Consider the following 22,522-nt stretch of genomic DNA (forward strand, 5'->3'; position numbering starts at 1 on the left):
CTAGGATGAGGTGGGGAAGGGGAAATGAGGAAACTGTTGAAATCCACATTGATGCCCTGGGGTTGAAGTGTTCCGAGGCGGAAGATGAGGCGTTCTTCCTCCAGGCGTCTGGTGGTGAGGGAGCGGTGGTGGAGGAGGCCCAGCACCTCCATATCCTCGGCAGAGTGGGAGGGGGAGTTGAAATTTTGGGCCACGGGGCGGTTTGGTTGATTGGTGCGGGTGTCTCTGAGATGTTCCCTAAAGCGCTCTGCTAGGAGGCGCTCAGTCTCCCCAATGTAGAGGAGACCGCATCGGGAGCAACTGATACAATAGATGATATTAGTGGATGTGCAGGTAACACTTTGATGGATGTGGAAAGCTCCTTTGGGGCCTTGGATAGAGGTGAGGGAGGAGGTGTGGGCGCAGGTTTTACAGTTCCTGCGGTGGCAGGGGAAAGTGCCAGGATGGGAGGGTGGGTTGTAGGGGGGCGTGGACCTGACCAGGTAGTCACGGAGGGAACGGTCTTTGCGGAAAGGGGTGGGGAGGGAAATATATCTCTGGTGTAGGGGTATTTTTGGAGGTGGCGGAAATGTCAGTGGATGATTTGGTTTATGCGAAGATTGGTAGGGTATGCGCCAGCCCAGTACAACAGGAAAATCATAGAATCCCTACAGTACAAATAGAGGCCATTTGGCTCATTGAGTCAGCACCAACCATCCGAAAAGCATCCCACCCAGACCAACCCCCCCAGCCTATCTCCTTAACTCTGCATTTCCCGTGGCTAATCCATCTAGCCTACGCATCCCTGGACATTACAAGGTAATTTAGCATGGCTAATCTACCTAATCTGTACATTTTTGGACTGTGGGAGAAAACCAGAGCACCCACACTGACAAAGGAAGAACATCCAAACCTCACACTGACAGTCACCCAAGCCTGGAATCAAACTTGGGTTTCTCGCTCTGTGAAGCAGTTTCTTTGTTTAGCCACTAGAGAGGGCAGGCACTGGTTTAATGTCTCTTCTGACACCTCCAGCCAGCACCTCCATCAGTGCAGCACTGTCTCCGTACTGCTTTGGAGTTCCATCAGAATCTATGCTTGCATCTCTAACTGTCTGATTATAAGGGAATAGTAATATTATTCAAAAATAGCAGATAGTTCAGCAATGATCCTGAGGTGACAGCCTTCCAGTGCCCGTGAAACTGTATTGCAGTAACTGTGACGCTGTCTTCAAGTTTAGGAAAGAAAAGTAGAGAGGATTATCACTTTTACAAGCTGGCCAAAAAGAAAGAAAGAAAGACTTGAATATTTTTTAGCATCTTTCACAAGCTCAAGATATCATGAAATGCTTAATAGCCCCACTTTCAAAATGTGGTCACTATGGGAAACGTGGCAGATAATTTTCCTTCCAAAGCTATACAATCGGAATAGAAAAAACCTTTGAAGTAGATGATGTAAGTGGATTCAAGGTACAACTTGATGGAATGATGGAGAGTGAAGGGTTTGAGGGTTAGTGGAGAGAAGATGGTAGGGAGGTTGATCTGTGAAAATAAACAGCTGCGTTGGACCAGTTGACTCTGTCTATCCTATAGTGATGTTCTTGCGGCAGTTTAAATGTTATATTTAAATATGTTATGTTTAAACTTTGTTATGTTTTGGTTTTTGCAGGTAAAGCAAACTGCAGTTATTATGCCAAGGCAGAACTATTGGCAGATTATCTTCAGAAAAACTTGCCAGATTTCCACGTCTTTAAAATTGTCCAATCACCTGACAATTGGCAGGTCAGTATTGTAGATTGGAATGCAGAAAAGCTGTTTCATTATTACTGAAAAAGAATAAATCAGCTGTATTTCACATAAGAAATTTGTGTTTCTTTGAATCTCATGGTTTATGGCATTCAATTGGTGTAATTTTTTTTTGCTGCCAGTTTTGGTACTGAACATAATGGATATACTCAAAAGGAGTAGGTGAGAATGAGGCTGTAGTGGATCCAAGATCCTGAAATTCTGAGTAATTCAGGCCCATGGGATGTACTAAAGCTTGGAGCAACTACCACCAAGGCACAGTGGGGAAAAACCACTGTCTGAGGTCTTTCTGCCGAAGTAAACTGGGGGTCTGTTCTGTTATTAGTTCCTCCTGGTACCTCAAATATATGTAAATATAATCCTGCACAAGTAAGAAATACCTTTGATTTTGTTTGTTGGATAGAATCAAACTCCAATGTTTATTTGTTTTCTTCATGTGCTACTGTGCAGCACATATACATGAATAAAGTATACTTTTGAAATAAAAATAATGTCCGCACTGGACCAAATAAGCAAAATTTGAGTTGAATGCCATTTGTAGTGCTTTAGCGGCCCAGCTGTCTTTAAAATAATTTAACAACATATAAAGGCAATTTTTCTTGGAAGGAGCCATAATTCAGCATTCTATCTTTTCTCTTTCATTCCAAGTTAGCATGGAATGATAAGATGAAACTCTTCTCTCTTTGCAAATTGTAAAGTCTCCTTTGTGTACCTTTGGTCTAAATTGCTATTAACTGTAAGAACTGTTCGTAAGTTTTCATAAAATTTCTTCAGAAAGCTAAGGTAAGAAATGTCATCATTGATCATTTCAGAGGGTACTTGTCTGAGTTTTGTAACAAACTACCAGCATGTAGAAATTGATATTCAAGAGGCTGAGGTTGATCAGATTTAATACCGTTCCATAAATTCTGATACTATATATTTTTTCTGATCTGTTATAGTAACAAACTTATCTGTTATAGTTGCAGTGTCACTCATTTATTTGGGCAGGTGTATCCACTTTATTTGTAAGTGCTTGCTGCAAGCTTTATATCATTACATCATTAACATACTATATGGCAGCAATGTGTATCTATAAGAATATGTGTGTACCAAGATAAGCTGTGATCTCTGTTCCAGTGAAAAACCAGCACACCTCCTTTTTGAAAGTGTACATAGTATCAACACTATCTCACCAACCAGCACATGCCAATGACTTGGGGTAAAGAAGAATTAACCACTAGAGAAGTACAACTATCTATGAGCAGAAATAGCATATATGGCATTGTCCTTGAGAAAGAATCTTGGACACTTAAATATCCCACTTATGTCTCACTGAGCAGAAGTATATGAAGGTGGCGATTGTCAGGGAAAATTGTCAATGTTAATAATTCACAAGGATCCAAAGTACTTTGAGTTATTCTGAACTTTGTTGTTGGTATCACGATATTTATTAATATTTTAGCCATTAAGTTATTCTAATCACAAGACGATTTTCAAGCACAGGATAAGAACTAACTTGACCATATATACAATGTGGCTTTTGAGCATATTGGAAAACTGAAAGAAGACAACAAAGTGTTCAGTGACTTGTCTAGGCAGCCAAGAACAACCAGCTTTCCATTTTTCATTTTAGTGGCGGAATCCTCACCTTGCCTGGTTGTATTAACCCCTCAATGATAAGTCTTGGTTTGCATTGCACTATGACTTAATAGAATCATAGCTGTTGTAGCTGTACTGTGCCATTTGGAGGAGGTATCAATAGGAATGAAGAAAGCAGTTCACTGAAGCTTCCTCAGCACCGTCTCTCAAATCCACAAGTTCTTTTTTTCACTTTTTTTTTCCTTTTTGTCTGTACCCAGAAGTGCTATTACACACACCAGATTGGCTTTGCCCACCATCAAATTATGAGTCAACCCAAGAGTTCTTCCACCATGTAGCACATAGGTAGCAGTTGTTTAGTGTTAATTGATTATAAATTGCTTCTTAATTGAATCCAGTCAACAGATCTGTCCATAAGTTGTTACAGAAATTAATTCAGAAAGCTAACAAGCTAACAAGTATTGATGCTTTTTGATATTACTTTATGCAATAGGTCCTCAATGAAAATTATGTTGGATTCCTTGAAAACTGCAATTTTAGGTCGAGCAATTTTAAGTGAATCAGATTTTCCATACAATTCCAAAATAAAAGCTATGGTTAGGTTCTGTAAAGATTATATTGTCTCAGTTGAAATACCTAACATTGCTAAATTCCTATATTACTAATTGAAATAGCCTTCACAATAATATAGGGAGGTTGCAATTATGTGAAGGGTCAGTGCCTAGCAGAGGACATGAGCTGAAGGCCCCTATCCTTAGTTGAGGTCAGGGTACTGTAGGCTGGACCTGTTTTCAGGCAAGAACTCAAAGAAGAATCTTTTTAATAGTTTGCATTGTCTTAACTACAAATATTTGTGTTTGACTTTGTGAATCAAGAAAGCAGATAACTTCCGTGTCTTCATGCTTCTCTCTCTCTGACTCTCTCTAGTCATGGCTTCAAGCATTATGTAAAAAAAATGGCTGGGTGCATCAAAAATCCCCGATAATATGGCGAGAACTTGTGGACCGTGGAGGAAAGGGATTACTGTTGGGCGGATTCAATGACTTTATGGAGTATGCACAGGTAGAATTTATAAAACACCCCATATTCTGATTCCCGAAGTTCCATTTGGAAGTTGAACATGGAACATAAGAATACATTAATATCATCGTATAAGTTGTATTATGAAATCAGAGAAAATGTGCCCATTAAAGTCTCTCACTGGTACATGCTAGTGTTTATTCTCCACATAAGCTTCCTCCCATCTTAGTTCATGTAACTTGATCAACATATCCTTCTATTCCTTTCTCTCCCATTTACTTAACCAGCTTTCACTTAAGTACATCTACGCTGTACTCTTCAACCGGTCCATGTAGCAACAAATTCCACTTCTCACCACGTTGAGGAAAGATGTTTCTGCTGGATTTTTTATTTGGTACAATAGTGATTGCCTTACAATTAGTGCCTGTCATTCTGGATACCCCAACAATTGGAAATGCCCACTCTTTAATGCTCTCCTTTCAGACTCCTTCACTAGTTAAAGATCTCTATTCCCAAGTCACCTCTCAGTCTCTTGCTTTTTTGGAGGAAAGAGCCACCAGCTGTTCAGTGTTGTATAAGGTTGATATAATTTTAGATAAATTCTGAGGAGATTAATGTTCACATTAATGTCACACAGTCTGTAAGTGGAGACAAAGCAATCTACTCCAGCTTTTGAATAAAGCAGGGTTATCTGTGCCTGCTCACCAAGGTCTTAGAAAATATGCTGGCCAAATGTGTTTGTACTTATTGCTATCATACAGTAAATCTTCCTATATGAGAACAATGCCTCCACAGTAGATACTCAATAGTGGTGTATCCTCTAATCACTAGATAGGTCCAAGACTCGGGAAAGGTAAATGAGGATTGGTGGCAGCAAATTCACTGAACTAACCCTAACCCAGTAACACATGTAGGTAGAGGAGGCAGATATCCCAATGTACCTTGAATGGTCATCTGGGAACATACCAAATTCAGTATTTCCTAGTTGTTATGGCCTGTCAGTTCCAGCTACATCTCTGTAAGTCCTTTTTGCACTTTCTCCAGTGCAGTGTATTGAACTATTATTCTATTCTAAATGTGGTATGTGAAGGTTCTCTATAAAATCTACATAACTTCCTCTGCTTTCAAGTTATATTCTAAAATGTCTGTGCATTTTTAAAAAATCAACTTACTATCCTGTGTTACTACTTTTGGTGATTTGTAACTCAATTCTATTTGGAACTTGTTGGCCATTCCCACACCCGTTATACAAATTTGTTAACATTTCTGTTGTATTTTGTTGCAGTCAACCTGGTTGCAGTCAACTTTATCCACAACTTTGGAATAATCTACAAATTTTGATATTGGGGGTACTTCACCTTCGCAAATTTAAATTATTGAAGTAAAGAATGAACATCAGTAGTCCCAGCAATGATCTTATGGAACACCGTTTCCCACCTTCTGCCAGTCTGAATAGCCACTTTCTCTGCTTACTGTTCTTTTAGTGTGATTGTTAACCATTCTGCTACTCAGCTCTGATTCCACAGGCTTTAACTTTAATCATGAGTCTACCATGTAGGGTCTAGAGAAAGTCCACATATATCCACTATATTACCCTTGTTCACTCTTCCTGCTACTTCTTCAAAGAAACTGGCATAGTTAATAATTTTAAAATTACATCTTGATTATTCTTTTTTCATTTTTGGTTACTAGTACATCTTTATAAACGTATCTGACTTGCTGTGTAGGATTAAAGACACATCAACTAATCAATTTTAACCAACCATGATCTCACTGAATGGCAGAACAAGATTGAGAGGCTGAATGATACCTACTCCTGTTCTTGCGTTTCTAACCAAGGAGTTCTTAATGCCCTAGTGTACAATCTCCAGTAATGGATTGCTTAATGTTTTCTCATGACATTCCTTGGTAGGCCAGAAAAGATTTATAGAAAGACTTTCGCTTATATAGTGTCTCTCATATCATGAGAGCATCCAAGTAACTTTACAATGTTACTTTTGAACAGCAATGTCTTCTTTAATGTGATAAATATAAAAGTTAATAGGCACAGACCCACAAACAGTGATAGAATCCCTGCAGCATGGAAGCAGGCCATTGACTCCACACCAACCCTCTAAAGAGCAGCCAACCCATCCCCTGCATTTACCATGCCTAACCCACCTATCTTGTACACCAAAGGGTAATTTAGCATGGCCAGTCTAGCTGACCTACACATCTTTACACTAGGGAAGGAAACAGGCAGAATGTGCAAACTCCACTCAGACAGTTGCCCAAGGGCAGGATTGAACCCAGTCCCTGGTGCTGTGAGATAGCAATGCTAACCTCTAAGCCACCATGACATGCTGTGGTGATGTGATAATGACCAGATAAACTTTTAGTGACAAAAACAAAACTTTCTGGAGAAGTTCAGCAGGTGGCAGCATCAGAGGAGAGAAAACATAGTTAGCGTTTTGAGTCCAGTGAGCCACCTTCAGAACTGATAGCATTTAGGATAGACATGTTTATGTTGGGGGGAGGAGGAGAGTTGGGACAGTCCAAAGGGATTAGAGAATAGTTGGAGACAGAGTCCAGAGAGAGAGAAAAAATGGGCAGTCAAAGAGATGGTTGATAGTAAGCCAGGAAGGAAGAAACGCTAGACAGATGATAATGGGAACTACGAAAATGGGTTGGCTGTACTGAAAGCAACCTCTGCCATGACAGAGCCTGGAGTATCGGGTGGGTAAAAGATATGGAAGGAGATGTTCAGATTCTAAAATTATTGAACTCGATATTGAAGGCTGCTTCCCAATAGGAAGATGAGGTGATGCTCTTCCAGCTTTCTCTGAGGCTTGCTTGAACATTGCAGCAGGCCTGAGACAGAAATATTGGCATGGGACCATGGTGGTTTGTTGAAGTGGCAGGCAGTTGGAAACTTGGGGTCATTTTTTACGGATGGAACTTAGATTTTCCGCAAAGTGGTCACTCAGTCTGAGTGTCATCTGCCCAGTGTACAGGACACCTCATTGTGAGCAGCAAATGCAGTAGACTAGATTCAGTGAAGTGCAGGTAAACCTTTTAGTAATGTTGATTGAGGGACAAAGATTGGTCAAAGCGCTGAGTCATTCTCATGCGTGTCTCAAGGTCCTTTGATTTGAGAGGAAAATGGGGGCTCGGTTTAAAATTTTATCCAAAGTGTGGCATCTCTTGTCAATGCACTTTTCCCTCACTACTGCAATGTGTGTGTTAGCTGAGATTTTGTCATGAAAGATTTGGAATGGAATTTGAACTATACCCCATTGAGACAAGCTGGATGCATTTTATTCTGAAGCAGTAATGGCATTAGACCCCAGGAATTCAGTTTGCAGGACAAAACTATCAGTAAGAAATACATTTTGTGATTTGACAAGCAGGGTGAAAAATAGGCAAACATATTATTCCTACAGAGAAACTTGTGTAAGGCAATTGTTTTACTTGTGTGCTTGTTTTAACTTTAGGGTTATTATGGCTTTACTTCTGATATGATGACTACACTCATGCTCAAGATTGCAAAGGAGAACATGAAGACTAATGAAAAAGAGCAGGAAGAAGAAGCAATTCACAGGATTCAGAAAAAAGCAATGGCAATCTGGATTAGCGGGTATGTATTTATTTTCTCTCTTGGTCATCACTAGTAATCTATTTCTGTAATCTTCTTCAACACATCTCTCTCCTAATTGATCATTGAACACTTTTTATGTTTACGAGTGTTGGCTTCTCTATGTGCACTTTAGTTTTTGAGTGAGCCCAAACTTCTAATCACCATAATTTGTATCAATATTATTTATTCAAGAACTGATACGTCTCAGCCAATTTCAAGCCCTGTTTATTAAACAAATTCTTAATTTGTCAGAAGAAAATTAGCAAATGCATGGTAGACTCATTGCAGCAGTATTTTCCTCACACTTGTGTTTTAAAAAATTCTCAAGGTCAGGTTCGTAGGAGAGTAGTCTGACACAGAACAAACGACCAAGAGGCGAGACTGCTAGAATATGGGCATTTTATTCCCCGCAGTGTCGCACAACGGGTCTGGTTTATGCTCACTCTACATGTTACAAAAACTGGGAGCCGTCAGTTCTTGTAGAGCGGTTGCCAACAACCCACGCTCGGCGGTTAAACGTAACCCCGGAGCAGACTCACCGAACTGGAGACTTTTCCAGCTTTTTATTCTTTTCCAGATATAAACATTCATGTGAACAGCAGAGCAAGGCTAAAAAACACATTCCATTCTGGTTACATACAGATAAGAAGATTCACACGGGACTAAGCAACACCTCCATTCCGGTTAGATTCACACATGTATTGGGACATAATTTTTAACCGTTTCACCACATTCCACTGCTTGGAATTTTACACCACAACTTGTGATGTTTTGCAAATGCTAAAGAATAATATAGGCACTGAATGTAAACAGAAAGTGGTCAGTTGGGAAAGACACTGATAATTTTTTATTTTAATCTGAACTTTCAAACTTTGCTCCTGTATTACTTTCTCCAATTCCTAATGTAATCCTTCAGTAATCTTCTGGCCACTAGATTTAAAGCAGCATTAATGATATTCTGGAGTTTGTAGGTCATTGTTGTTTATGAGAAACTTCACTGTCTGGAACTGCAAAACCTATATTACAAAAGGGGGGTCCATTTTAGAATGACCATTTGGTGATAGGATTGGAATGATGTTGATATTGTGATGCTATGTTTGGGCTTGTATCTTGTTTTCAAGATTAGATTTTAAAATCCATCAAAATACTCCCATAGCTGCTATCTCTTCTAGCTTCTTACATAGCAGATGATTCATGGATGACTGCTTGTTCGCCTATCCAATGTGTTGCCCAAGAGCCTATTGTCATGTGTCTGACCACATAGTTAGTGTGGGTGCGCCTAACCTTATGTTCGCTCAGGTATAGAAGAAAATGGCTGATTAAAGTCAAGGACTTGCTAGGACAAGCAGACAAAGTTATTTCATCGGGCAGGATAATCCAGAACAAGAGTCCATAAAATGTTTTGGCAAATTGGACCAGCAAGTACAATGTTATTATTTATCACGAGGGGGAATCAAGTAGGGGGATTATTCTTCAGTTGTACCAAGCATTGGTGAGACCGCATCTGAGTTCAGCATTGGTCAACTTATTTCAAGAAGAATGTAAATATGCTGAGGGCAGTTCAGGGAAGGTTTAGTGGACTAATACCTGGAATGGGCAGGTTGTTTTATGAGGAAAATTTAGACAGGTTAGGCTTGTATCCACTTGAAGTTAGAACAGTGAGAGATGACTTGATTGAAACTTATAAACTCCTGAAGGGTCTTGGCAAGGTAGATGTGGAAAGGATCTTTCCCCTTATGGGAGAATCTATGGGTCACTGTTTAAAAATTAGCAGTCACCCATTTGTAACAAGGATTAGGTAAAATTATTTTCTCTTAGAACAACGTGAGTTTTGGAACTCTCACCCTGAAATGATGTGGAAGAAGAGTTTTAAAGACAGAGATAGATAAATTCTTAATACGTAAGGGGTTTAAAAAGGTTATCAGGGATTGGGTGAAATGTAGATTTGAGGTTATAATTAGATCAGCCATGGTCTTATTGAATGGCAGAGCAAGCTTGAGGGGCTGAATGGCTTATTCCTGTTCCTGATTTGCATGTAAACAAACCTTAAAATTAGAGCTCGCCCATGCAGGGATTGTGCCAAGTATCATTTCATCATATAGTGAAATTTGAAACTCTTTCCCCCCCAAAAAAGCTGGACGTCAGTTGAAAATTTCAAAGCTGAGAATGATAGATTTTGATAGGTAAGGGTTAAGCAACCGAGACAGCTAAATGGGATTCAGGTTTCAGTCATTGTGTAATTAAATTGTGGAACAGGCTGTCGAAGAAGAATGGCTTCCTATGTTTGAAGAAGTTATTGTCAAGTGATCAAGAGCAATGACCCTGGCTGAACTCCCCTCACCTAATCCCCAAACCTTTCACCAAGCTCTCCTTCCCAGTCTGGGAACATTGATGGCATTTGCATTGTTCCTTCGGTTGCTTCCTACAGAGATTAGTTAATCTAGGGGTCAAAACTCTACCCTACATAATATAGGCAGCTCAATACCACACAAATAAAGGAGACTTAGCCATTGCTAAAGAAGCTGACCACAAAACCTGGTTTCCAGAAGCTTCAGTCAGTTTATTACATGCAGAACAAGTACTTTTCCAGCAAAAGTAGCAATAGTTCTCAATACTTTGTTTAAATAATATGTGACACATGGCTATGGAAAGTGTTGGGCATAGACTACTCATTGCATAGATTTTACACAGTTGAGTCCTTTCATAGTCCTTAGTCTCTCCTGTGCCCACTGGACCACTAACGTGTATCAAGCCTTGTACAGTTACTGCCGACATAAGTGTTTGGTGTATTGAAAGGATTTGCTGGTATTGTACACGTTGGGCAAAGTTGTGAAAATACCTTCCTTGACCATCAAATCCTGAAGTGGGACTTGAACCTGAACCATCTTAGAGACAAAGCTGAAAATATGTTGCTGGAAAAGTGCAGCAGGTCAGGCAGCATCCAAGGAACAGGAGAATCGACGTTTCGGGCATAAGCCCTTTTTCAGGAATGAGGAAAAAGTCTTGGAGACAAGAATGCTATTCTCTGCTCTCCAAGAGCTCCTTCCATCCATAGTACTTACTTGTAAATGTAATCATGCAGCTCTTCTATTTTAAGATCTATAAAATCACTGATGGAAATAATCAGTGGACAATGAAAGATCATTTACTAGTTCACTTACATGATTTGCTTTATATTTTAGAGCATTGTGTCCAGCGTGTACTAATCTGATCCCTACCTTGCTAAATGGAGAGGTGTTTGGTCACAGCAAAGAGGTCAGCATACATCTGCTGCACATTGATGGGTCTCTGACCATTTTACAAGGCTTACAAATGGAGATTGAAGACATGGCCTGGCCTCTAGTTCACAAAGTAACGGTGCAAAATAGCCTGAGAAAGGCTTTCATGGATGCCGAGGTCATCATTCTTCTTGACGATCTTATGCCAGAGAAGGGTCAATCAATTGAAGACTGTTACAGAGAAATGGGCGGTGTCTACCAAGAAATTGCAATTAAGATTGACACCTTTGCAAAACCCAATGTCCGTGTGATTGTGGCTGGTAATTATATCTTGAATTTGAAAACATACCTCCTTATGGATAGTGCGTACGCTATTGATCACTGTAACTTTGTAGCAGTGTCAACTCAGTTGGAAGGAGAAGTTAAAGCACTGCTAGCCAGGAAGTTGAATGTGAGTCCACTTGGTGAGTATATTTTAGACTTTGTCATCTCTTTTAAATCTCTCTGCCTCCTCTTACAGATGCATAGCTCCATAGAGTTTTAACTATGGCTGGCAACATATTCCTCAATTAGTCAAATAAAGAGTTGGAGTCCCACTGTATTAACTTATGGAATTGAAATAGCTCATCCATGACTTCTGCACATGTGAACAATTAGGGCATCAGTCACATTTTTCAAATATTCTACCTCTGTGTAACAGATTTTGGAGCATTACTGTTGTATATATGATTGTTTACAATATAACAGACTGTCCATCAAAGTGCTAGTAAATCCCCATTATGGGTGGAATTTAATGTCCTCCCAAAACAAATCTAGAGGCAGGAGTGCATCGGTTGGGGTTTTGATTCTACCGCAGTAAATCAAGACCATGAGACCCAAGGATACCCTCATTGCCTTGCTGCCAGTTGAAGTCTTTCAATTAATGCAATAGGTGGTTGCATTTCATTTACATGTTCTCATTGTCTGCCAGCATCAGACATGGTTCACTGAAAGCAATCTGCCCCATCATTTGCTGCCAAACCCTTTCCCCACCATGGCTTGGTAGCCATTACAGATGTGTAAAAATGAGGACTGCAGATCCTGGAAACCAGAGTCTAGATTAGAGTGGAGAAAGTGAGGACTGCAGATGCTGGAGATCAGAGCTGAAAATGTGTTGCTGGAAAAGCGCAGCAGGTCAGGCGGCATCCAAGGAGCAGGAGAATCGACGTTTCAGGCATGAGCCCTTCTTCAGGAACACATTTTCAGCTCTAGATTAGAGTGGTGCTGGAAAACCCTATTATCCTGTATATAAAACATGTATTACTCTCGATCTCCATAATTTATGATTTGGAGATACTGGTGTTGGACTGGGGTGTACAAAGTTAAAAATCACACAATGCCAGGCCATTGTCCAACAGGACATGTTTAATTGGAAGCACAAGCTTTCAGAGCACTGCTCCTTCATCAGGTGGATGTGGAGGATACAATTGTAAGACACAGAATTTATAACAAAAGCTTACAGTGTGATGTAACTGAAATTATACATTGAAAAATACCTTGATTGTTTGTTAAGTCTCTCATCTGTTAGAATTACCATGTTTAACTTCTTTCATATGTAAATCACAAAATGTTTTTAAAAGTTACATTCTCAGGTTAACTGTAACAATTGGTGTCAGCTCAGATAATGTGTTGAAGTTGTTTGCCAGTTCCGATGTGCCACAGCAAGGAACCGTAATGATCTCCTCAGGAGGCAGACACGTGCGGCAATCTTTTGTTGTCCAGTACTTCTCAGGAGCTGAAAAACTATGCCATGTTCTTCGCAGCCTGCAACACATTATCAATGAGGATGAGCACCTCACCAAGACCTTCACCACGCCTCCACTGCTCGCCTTTAAACAACCGCCAAACCTCAAACAGGTCATTGTTCGTAGCAAACTGCCTGGCTCTCAGGACAACTCCATACATCCCTGTCATGGTAGGCACTGTAAGACATGTCACAGTGTGGACGCGGATACCACCATTACACGTGGGGACACCTCCCACCATGTACATGGCAAGTACTCATGCGACTCAGCCAACGTTGTCTATCTCATACGCTGCAGGCAAGAATGCCCTGAGGCATGGTACATTGGTGAAACCAAGCAGAGGCTATGGCAACGGATGAACGGGCACCGTACAACAATCAATAGACAGGAGTGTTCCCTCCCAGTTGGAGAACACTTCAGCGGTCCAGGACTTTCAACCTCGGACCTTCAGGTGACCAACCTCCAAGGCAGACTTCGGGACAGGCAGCAGCGAAAAGTGGCCGAGCAGAGGTTGATAGCTAAGTTCCGTACACATAGGGAGGGCCTCAACTGGGACCTTGGGTTCATGTCACATTACAGGTGACCCCATTGCATTATACACACACACACAGACACTCCTACACACATACACACACACATTCCTGTACACAGACGTGCACACAGACACTCACACACACTCCCACACTCGCAAATGCACCCTCTCACAGATTTAGACCCCTTTGCACTCACAGACACACACATAGACACCGTCTCTCTCAGACACCCACAACACCCCAGCCCGCATGCGCACTCATACACACACACACCAACCAAACCCACATTCACACATACACATATATATTTTTGGGGTGAATTTCTACTCGCAGAGTTACAATGTACTTTGCTCAAAAACTGCATGAATCCATATAACACTCTGTTAACTCATTTTTTAGATTAGAATCAGTCTAAACATTATGACACAGACAACAGCACACAGGGGGCGAACACCTTCAACACATTATCTGGGCTGACACCAATTGTTAAAGTTAATCTGAGAATGTAACTTTTAAAAAAGTTTTGTGATTTATATATGAAAGAAGTGAAACTAACATGGTCATTCTAACAGATGAGAGACTTAACAAACAATCAAGGTATTTTTCAATGTATAATTTCAGTTACATCACACTGTAAACTTTTGTTATAAATTCTGTGTCTTACAATTGTGTCCTCCACAACCACCTGATGAAGGAGCAGTGCTCTGAAAGCCAGTGCTTCTAACTAAACACGTTGGACTATAACCTGGTGTTGTGTGATTTTTAACCCCATAATTTATGCATCCCTTAGGACAGACTGACAACTTTTTATGTTGCCTTAAAAAAATCTCCAGAGCTGTTTTTACTCTTTCTAGAGCATCATAACCTATCTGCCATAACAACATTCACTGCTGCATCACAATTACATGCAATGCACTGGAAAATTTGTTATGGGGGGAAAAAAAAAGCTGCAGGTATGCCAGAAAAAGACATGCATGGCTAAGGGCAATAGGATTCTCGTAACAACATCTTTTAATGAAGGAAATGAGCAGAGTCAGAGGAGATGTTGCTCAACAATCCAGAGGGGTATATTGGTGGTGGGGAATGACTGTTTGAAACATCCTGTTGTCGTGGAGGTATGGGGGATGCGGCAGTCAAATTCTCTAAGTAGTCTTTGCTTCGTCTTTTATTACCCTGTATAAAATACAATCAAAGTTCTTCACTATCCTCAAAGTATCACCCACCAAGTTCTGTAACCAAAACAAAAGGGACTGCAAATGCTGAAAATCAGAAACACAATCAGAAAATGCAGGAAAGACTTATCAAATCTGGCAGCATGTGTGGAGAGAGAGCAGAGTTAACGTTTTGGGTCTAGTAACCCTTGTTCAGAACAGTACAAGTTCTCACATACTTCATGCCTTGTATTATCCCCTATATGATATATTTAACTGTTATTGTGCATAGTTCCATAGTTCTTTGTGTAAGCAATCTGTATCCAACATCACTCTTACTTCTGACTTCCTGATTTTAATGGTGCAAATGACACTAATTGAATGCTCAAGCATGCTTTGATCTGACTGCCACATCTTTAAAGTTAATTTTTGACAAAAGATGTATTGGGGTTAGGGCAGAAAGAATGTGCCATTATATTTTGCAATGATGCTCAAACAGGATGCAGAGGGTAATTAAGATTCAGACCATTGCATTGTTTACTTCTGAACAAGAGTGTATGTAGTGGGCGGCACAGTGGCACAGTGGTTAGCACTGCTGCCTCACAGCGCCAGAGACCCGGGTTCAATTCCCGCCTCAAGCGACTGACTGTGTGGAGTTTGCACGTTCTCCCCGTGTCTGCATGGGTTTCCTCCGGGTGCTCCGGTTTCCTCCCACAGTCCAAAGATGTGCAGGTCAGGTGAATTGGCCATGCTAAATTGCCCGTAGTGTTAGGTAAGGGGTAAATGTAGGGGTATGGGTGGGTTGCGCTTCGGCGGGGCGGTGTGGACTTGTTGGGCCGAAGGGCCTGTTTCCACACTGTAAGTAATCTAATCTAATGTAAGTAATCTAATCTAAACAAATTACAGCTGGAACAGTAGGAACCAGTGCATATGTAACTCAAAACAATACAAATTATAAGTAATATTTTAACCAGTTCACTGTTTATGATTGAATAAGTGCCAGTTGCCTGTCTAGGAAAATGTTATAAATTGGAATCTGATTAAGAGTTTTGATGGTTTATGTACAGAGTAATAGATATCTGAGAGGGAGTTACAGACTGGAATCAATCAAGCAATTTAAATGACTTATGTATCTAATAACTGACATCTTGGAATTAGTAACAGGCTGAAATCTAATTAAGGGGTTCTGATAATGTATAGAGCAATGAGATTTGACAGTGAGCCACATTTAGGAAACCAATCAGAGGATTCATATGGTTTATACATAAAATGATGTAACCTTAGAGTGAGTTGGGAGGAATCAATTTAATAAAGAGTTTGGATGACGTGAGAAGTAAGTTCAAGATATTTATAACCACCAGATTAGATAACAGTCTAAGCTCATCCCTGATCTTTTTATTTGGATTCTGATTGTATATGATAGTTTTATTAAATTTGGGGTTTGTTTTGCTTGCAGCAGTGGCTGTTGGGAGAAGTGCCATTTTTGGCTGTAATGCATCAGCACAGAATCTACTAGAACAGGAATATTCACACTTCAGCCCATGAGTCATCTGTGGCCCATGAGTGCATATCAGTTCTGTTTCTAATTTACTTCTTACTTAAGATTTTTCATGTTGGATTTTCATGGGTCTGATCTTTGGAAATGGCTGCCAGTGCTTTTGTCTCTGTGGTGATTAAGTCTTAAATTGGATGAAAGAAGTGCTGTTATATAGCACCTTTCATGGCATCCAAAATCATTTGATGAAGAACCAATAAAGTATAGTAAATTATTAAACAGTTATAATGTAGAAGCCATAGTAGTTAACTTACACACTGCAGGCTCTCTCAACAGCAATGAGATAAATCCCATTTGGGATAAATATTAGTCAGGCTAGTGAGGAGAAATCCCCATCTCTTCTGTAAAGAGTGCTTAGGATTCTTTTATGTCCATCTGAGAAGGTAGTCAAGGCTGTGATTTAACGTTGCTCCCAAAAGAAAATCCTTTGACATGAGTACTCCAATTGTGGCAAGTGTCTGACTAGAATTGGTGCTCAGGTGTCTTATATGCAGTCAACTGAATCACGGTTGACAATGACTCCAGTTGTTATTAGCCCAACTCTTGTGGCACAGTGTATCCCTACCCCTGAGCCAGGAATCATAGAATAGGAGACCCAGGTTAAAATCCTGTCTATGTTTTAGGTGAAATAACATCTCTGACCAGCCTGATTAGAAAATATCTAGTTGTGACCAACCATAGTTCAAATATATGCAAATTGGCAAGAGCATTAATTTATCTTACAAGGACTGATTTGCCCCAACCCATTCACTAACAGGAGCAAACCAGTTGAAGTATGCAGTATGCCTGCCTGTTCCTTTAGCATGCCCCCATTCTCCCAGTCTGTTGTGGACAGATCTGCATCATCTTTTCCAGGTGCCCCTGCTCTGGGGGAAAATGAATCAAAACTGATGCCACCTGCTCACTATAGAACTTTTAGATAGAGATTCACACCCACCAAAGCACAGAAAACCCTGCAACTCTCACAGCAACATTGCAAGTTTAATATTTTGACCCATTTGCTGAGATCAGGGAATGCTTCCTGGTGACAAGGAGCCTCAAATGTTGCTCATTAGTAATGCCCCATACGGCTACACATGATAGCGACTCATTAAAACAGAGATACTGATGAACTGTAGTTTCTGCAATGTTTGAGTTAATATAGGCTGAGTGGAAATAAAATGTAAGTGAGTTACTTGTCTTTTATGCATTTCAAATCTGCACAAAGGTGAGACTGTTCTTTAGGTTGATTTTGAATTTCAACATTGTATTAGTAAAATTGTTTTCAAGTGTACTTATCGGCAAATGGCTTGTTCATGTTTATGTAAGTGATGTGCCTTTTCTTCATTCTCTCTGCAGATGTGAAAGATGTGATTGTGTGGGGAAATATTGGCAGAAGTACGTATATTGATCTGCATAAAGCACGGGTTCATCAATATGAAAGTGCCATCTGGGGTCCACCTGAGTTCTCACGTCCTGTGTTGGAGATGCTGCGTAATAAGTACGGGGAAGGCTTTTAGTGGAGAGCTAGTCTGAGCATCATGCTGCAGTTAAGCCTTTTCTGCTGCTCTGGCTGTTACAGTATTTTTGTTGCTCAGTTTTGTATTGTTAGGATTATGTAATTCAAAACAAAATGTTTCTGAAAATAATAATGTAATCATATCAACGATAGTCACCATTCCTTGGCAGATATGTACTTATAATGAAGGATATTTCTGAGAGCCATTGAATTGGAGAAGGTATTGTCTGTGGTGGGGATGCACTTTGTAACAGAGCCAGCAGGTTAATCTAGGAATTGACCAAATTATTATCAATTCAAAGAAGCCTTCTGTTCCAAATAATTTTCCATATTCCCTCTTTTTTTCCTCATTTGCAATTTGAACGAACCCATGTTTTGTTCTTTACAAGTCCCAAATTCATCTCCTTGTACCTTGTACATCATCCCTTTACTCATTTAATTATTCCTGTCCTCTACCCTGTTGTTTTTGCAGCTAAGCCATGTTTGCATGCACCATGTTGGTGTGTTGCCATCATCCTCTTTAAGTGTGGGGATCTATTGGGCCTGTCTGGTCAAATGTGATAGAGGAAAATCATGTCCTGATCTAACTAGAAAGGGCTTTTGTGTTGAACAAGATGAAGTTTATTTCATGTTAGGAACTAGTTACATGTTGATATGGTAGACGTTGTTACAGATAATTTGAGGACCTGTTAGTTCTTATTCCTTAAAGATCCTAAGCTGCTCTGCCAGATGACCTCATTATAAATGATGGTCCAACTCGTCCACGTCAACCAGGTATCCCAAACTAAACTTGTCTTTCTTGCCTGCGTGTTGCCCATATCCCTCTATATCTTTCCTCAATATTAACTCTTTCAATCTTTACATCCTTTCCAACATCTCCCACCAAGATTTCTTTCCATTAGACTCGCCACTACCCCATCTCACACCAAGTGTCTGACTTCATAAATTCAGGGGATCTGGAATTTTCATTGTTCTCCTAGAATTGTTCTCTTTAGTCTCTGTAGAGCTTAGGGTTGAAGACTGTTAACTTTGATTCTTTTACTGACAGTGAGCAGGCTGTAGGTCTGTTGCATTCACTTCATTGCATTTGTACAAATCAATCAGTATTGGATGATAGGTCTACAAAGGAATAGGGTTCCTATGCTTCTTTCATGCGAGATTTCAGGATGTTGCCAGGACTGGAGGCTTTGAGTTGTAAGGATAGGCTGGGACATTTTTTTTACTGGAGTGTAGGAGGTTGAGGGGTGACCTTATAGAGGTCTATAAAATCATGAAGGGCGTAGAAAAGGTGAATAGCAAAGGGTGGGGGAGTTCAAAACTAGGGGCATATTTTTAAGCTGAGAGGAAAAAAATTTAAACGGGACCTGAGGGGCAACGTTTTCACACAGAGGGTGGTTCATATGTGGAATGAACTGCCAGAGGAAGTGGTAGCTGCAGGTGCAGTTACAACATTTAATATTTGGATAAGTACATGAATAGGAAAGATATAGAGGGATATGGGCGACACGCAGGCAAGAAAGACAAGTTTAGTTTCAGATACCTGGTTGACATGAACGAGTTGGACTGAAGGGACTGCTTCTGTGCTGCATGACTCTATGACTCTACAAGCAATATATGATCTCTGCTGGTCTGTTACTCCTTGGATGACCTCAACTGGGGGAGGTGAAGGCTTAGTGGTATTATTGCTGCACTGTTGATCCAGAGACCCAGATAATGATCTGGAAATCCAGGTTTGAATTCCACCGTGGCAAAGTTAAAAAAAATCTGGAATTTCCGAGTCTAATAAAAACCAATAATCAATTGTTGATTGTTAGAAAAGCCCATCTGGTTCTCTAATGTCCTTTTAGGAAGGAAACTGCCATCCTTACCTTGTCTGGCATACATATGACTCCAGACTGCCCTCTGGGGCAATTAAGGATGGGTAATAAATGGGATAATTGTGATGAATAAGAAGTAATAGGCAATAAGAATGGCATATCCTGTGAATGAATAAAAAAAGGCCTTTATCCACAACCCTAGCCCAAAAAGTGTCAACTGTCTCTCATTGAAATTGCTGCACGTAATAGGACTGCCTCTTCTTAAATACATCTTGATAGTTCCGTGGAGGTATATTTGACATCAAATTCTTTGGTAGAGTAGGGAGCTGAGACTTCAGTTTTCTGCTCATCAGCAACTCTGATGCTACTGAACAACACTGGAATGAAGTGGTTCTGTAATTTAGCAAGCATAGCCAAAGTCAGCATTTTTCATCAAACACAATGCTTAATAAACTAGTTTATGAACTCAGCTGGTTGCTGCTTAAAGGATACTGCTCCTAAGACTGTGGCTGAAGCATCAGCTGCTATGATGCTTGGAATAAGTAAATTGTAATGGCTAGGACATGCACAGACATCAATCTGTCTTTGATCCACTGAGACACATTTTTTTGATGGGGGTTTCAACATCATTCTTATGTTGTCTTTAAGCATTGTCTCAAAGGTTCTGTAGTAATTGCTAAGTGAGGCAAAAGATTTACCATCCCTAAAGTTCTTTTGAGGTTAAGAACTGATTTTGGAATGCCAAACTCCTAAATGGCTTTTGTCTTCTGTGGGTCTGTCATTATTCCATCATTGTTGACAATGTGTCCCAAGATGTGAATAGACTCTTTGGAGAATTTACAATTTCTGTTAAGGGTTCTTCCTTCTATGTACAAGTGCTTTGGAACTGCATGCATTTTCTTATCACCCGACTAGACTATTTCCCATGGATCAGTATGTCATCCACATGGCATACAACTCCTTGAAGAGTTTGTGAAGTATTAGCTATAGAGCATTGAAAAATCTCTGGAGTATGACATTCCCAAATGTCAGGCTGTTGAAACAAAATCTCTTAAAATGGAGTTATGAATATGGTAGATCATTTTGAATTCTCATCCAGTGGGACCTGCCAGAGTCTACTGTTCATCTTGAGTTTCATGAAAACTCAGCTTCTGGATTATTTAGCTAAACTATTAATAGCCATGGGTTTAGGTGGATATCTCTCATGACCACCTTGTTGAGCTCTGTAAGGTCAACACAAATTCAAATGGACTCATTAGGTTTGGATAAGACAAGTATATGTAAACATCACTCAGCTGAGTTTGTAATTTGGAAATTAGTCTTTATTTTAGTCACCTGTTCAAATTGTTTAGTGGCTTGTTTTATTAAAGAATGTGAAATCTTCCTGGGTGTGTCAATATATGAGGGGTTAGCATCTATCTTCAATGTGGTCTGTGTTCAGCATTGAGCTGTCTTCTTCCATTAAGTAATCTGGCTATACCTGTTTAAAGAAGCTCTTAGCTATTGCTGTTTAACCCCTTTGATTTATCAAAAAAAGGATGTGGATAAGACATATATCCGCACTCGAGTGAAAATTCTTCATTGTGAAGAACATAGCTTTTCTACTGTTGTGGGGAAAATCACCAGCCTTGGAGTCAGAGTCAGGGTTCAACAACAGAGTTTATTGTACAAGGAAATACCGGAGCTCCAGAGAGAGAAAGACACCAACAGCACAGTGGGCAGCTGTAATTCTTCTCTCAACCCAAGATACCTTTATACATTTTGTGATATAATAGGTCAGTGATGAGGTTATTGTCTCTATAACATAGTTTGTTCGTTGTAAACATTGCAGAATCGTTCATGGTTTCGATGCAGTCATTGTCAGTACCATTGCAGCCTTTGTTAATTTCAGCATGGTCATTGTCAGTTCCAGCACAGACATTGTCAGTTTCAATGTCTGCGTGGAAGTCCATTGCTGTAGTAATGGGCATTAATCACTCTCCCTGAGAATGATTAGATTAGATTCTCTACAGTGTGGAACCAGCCCCTTCAGTCCAACAAGTCCACACTGACCCTCGAAGAGTAACTCACTCAGACACATTTCCCTCTGACTAATGCACCTAACACTATGGGGAATTTAGGATGGCCAATTCACCTGACCTGCACATCTTTGGACTGTGGGAGGAAACTATTAAGTATCGAGCAGGCATGTCCATGTGACGGAGCTGACCACATATGAATTGCACTGACCACATATGAATTGTCTGCCCGTGGTCACATTCAGGCATGCCTGCTCAGTGTAGGTGCAGATAAACTGTCCCCTGGTGACTGTACAGTGCTGATAAGTGCACTGTGTCTGAACGCATGAGTCATTTTTGGGAACCAGCGCATAAATGCACCCCCATCCCTGTCCTGTGAGACAGTGGATAATTACCGGGTTTTCCCTTCCCTAGGCTAGGAAGGCCTGGCCCCATGGGACGGTGGTCCTGCCCAGCTGCACACATCTACCCAAGAGCCCCCTTTGTATTTGCCTATCTGTCCCTTACACGCTGCTCCCAAGGTGTCTGCTGTATACAGGTTGCGAGGGGTCCACAAATAGGGATTCTACTGATTGCGCCAGTGGGTAGCAGACAGTTTGGTTCCCATGCACACTTAGGTGGGTTTTAAATGAGAGGTTGTCTTCAAATCCTGACATGCTCCTGACAGTCATGACACTAAAAAAACAGTAAAATGCTTACAGGTATATACACTTTGCAGTTAAATACAGTCATCTGTCGAAGTTGTTGTTTTCGTCAGGAGGTACAGTTGTGCTGCTGTGTGATTTGTTCTGTTGTGTTTTCGCTACTCCCCCCAGGATGACTGTCTTGTCCACCATTTCTCTCTGCACCTGGGGAATGGCCAATGACATTTGATTGGTCATATGGGTTTTTAAACGGTTTTAGTTGGGTCCAATGCTTCCATGCGCCTTTTCCTTTAATATCTAGGC

The 22,522-nt window shown here is 40.5% G+C and overlaps 1 protein-coding gene across 3 annotated transcripts in view; it reads left to right on the plus strand.

Annotated features, from left to right (window-relative positions):
• The window catches only part of mdh1b (malate dehydrogenase 1B, NAD (soluble)), a 43,949-nt gene that overhangs the window by 2,029 nt on the left and 19,398 nt on the right, over positions 1–22,522 (plus strand). For all 3 annotated transcript variants that reach the window (XR_006312098.1, XM_043693270.1, XM_043693271.1), the window contains exons 2-6: positions 1,648–1,760; positions 4,293–4,427; positions 7,859–8,001; positions 11,184–11,683; positions 17,581–17,722. Coding sequence is in view for 2 of the 3 variants with exons in the window: in XM_043693270.1 (XP_043549205.1) it covers positions 1,648–1,760; positions 4,293–4,427; positions 7,859–8,001; positions 11,184–11,683; positions 17,581–17,722 (1,033 nt within the window). In the remaining variant the exon portion in view is untranslated. The remainder of the gene's footprint in view (positions 1–1,647; positions 1,761–4,292; positions 4,428–7,858; positions 8,002–11,183; positions 11,684–17,580; positions 17,723–22,522) is intronic.

Source organism: Chiloscyllium plagiosum, chromosome 7, assembly GCF_004010195.1.
Source record: "Chiloscyllium plagiosum isolate BGI_BamShark_2017 chromosome 7, ASM401019v2, whole genome shotgun sequence".
In the NCBI taxonomy this organism is placed as follows: Eukaryota; Metazoa; Chordata; class Chondrichthyes; order Orectolobiformes; family Hemiscylliidae; genus Chiloscyllium; species Chiloscyllium plagiosum.